Genomic DNA, 1,663 nt, shown 5'->3' with positions numbered 1-1,663 from the left:
CTAAATCGACTAACCGAACTGAAAAATCGAAAACTGAAAAAACTAAAAAAAAAAAGTTTTGTTGTTTTTTTGCAGTTTAGTTCGGTTTTCGATTTTGATCATGAAAATCCCAACCGAACCGGTGAGTTGAAAACCCTAAAAAAACCAACCCACCCCCACTCCCAATTCCCCAAATGAGCGCGACCTAACCCCACGCCCCCCACTTCTATCGAAACCTAGCACTCTCTTCTCACAGTCTCACTCTCTGGCCTTTGCACTGGTGCACCCACGTTCTTGAGTCTCGAGGCCGGCGACGAACCCATGTTCTTGCAGCACCTACCAGCGCCGGCGAGAGACCGTTCCTCCCACCACCTTGAAGCCTTCCTCCCAACGCCGAAGCCCCACAAAGCCCCACGAAGTCCACGAAGCCCCAGCCACAGCCAGCACCATCCTCACAGGCTCGCACCCAGCAGTAGCGCAGCACCACGCCACCACCCACTCACCCAATACCACCCAGCGGACAGAGCAGAGAGCATCGTTTCTGGCCACCACCCACTGACCCAGCACAGCACTACGCCACCACCCAGCAGCATTTCTGGCCACTCACAACACAGCACCTCCCAGTCTCCCACCCAGCCACAGATTCAAGTCAGATATGGATCCCGAACCACCGAGTTAGGTATGCAAATTAACTAATTTCTGTTCAATAATTATTGATTTATTGTTGCGGTTTGTTGGTATTGTTGTTTGTTGATTCATTGTTGCTGACTTGATGTTTGTTGATTTATTATTTACCAATTGCTATTTATTGTCATTGTTGCTGTTTGTCAAGTAATGTTGGTATTGTTGAATTATTTTATTGTTGGTATTGTTACTGATTATTGATTCATTGTTCGGTTTATTGAAATCAGTATAATAAAAGATAAATTTGAATAATGAGATAATGGAAACATGTTTGAAGTATTAGATTATCTCTGTCAGTGTATCTAATGATTTAGTATATGTCATAAGAAACTGGATATTGTTGAATTATTTTATTGTTGGTTGGAGGGAAGCAAAGGAACACCTTTTGCAGATTTGTCAATTTAGCAAATTGTGATTATTGCATTTCAACTATTTAGTTCTATTTGGGATTGTTATTTCTAAAATGTCCAAGGTTATGTATTGCTATCAATTCCTATTTATGTTTTCCTCCTCTTGTTAGGTGGATATTACTATGGAAAAATCAAGTTTCCTCCGGAATATCCATATAAGCCTCCTGGAATCAGGTGATCCTTCTTGTATGCTTGTCAATTCTCATTTTCAAATGTGTTTTATCATGATATTGACTCAGTGTGTACTTTCTATATTGTAGCATGACTACACCTAATGGACGGTTCATGACGCAGAAAAAGATTTGTTTGTTTGTAAGTTCTTTTATCTAGTATAGCACAAGTTAGTTAATATTATGAGATACTAATTTTGATTTAATATTTTTGTGTTTTGTTACTCCTGTTCCTCCGGTTTATCTTGAAAGTTGGAATTCTATGTAGTTTGTTTCAAGGTCAAATTAATTTTAGTTATGATGTTTCGTTATGTGATTTGTTTTTTAATCTATTCATTTAACTTTTGGATTGTGGTTATATGATTTTACACAAGTAACATGTATCTAAGAGTAGTTGTAGATGTTGGTTACTTTTCTATA

At 38.9% G+C, this 1,663-nt stretch overlaps 1 protein-coding gene across 1 annotated transcript; it reads left to right on the top strand.

The window, feature by feature from the left end:
• Positions 1–300: 300 nt before the first annotated feature.
• On the top strand, positions 301–1,403 carry LOC148563377 (uncharacterized). The gene is made up of 3 exons (XM_088487668.1): positions 301–658; positions 1,184–1,247; positions 1,334–1,403. Exons 1-3 carry the CDS (start codon positions 301–303, stop codon positions 1,401–1,403), a joined length of 492 nt encoding a protein of 163 aa, XP_088343794.1.
• The last annotated feature ends 260 nt before the right edge of the window (positions 1,404–1,663 follow it).

The sequence above is a fragment of the Arachis ipaensis genome, chromosome B5 (assembly GCF_059453495.1).
Source record: "Arachis ipaensis isolate K30076 ecotype BB chromosome B5, ASM5945349v1, whole genome shotgun sequence".
Taxonomy (NCBI): domain Eukaryota; kingdom Viridiplantae; phylum Streptophyta; class Magnoliopsida; order Fabales; family Fabaceae; genus Arachis; species Arachis ipaensis.
This window is presented reverse-complemented; position numbering and strand designations above follow the sequence as displayed.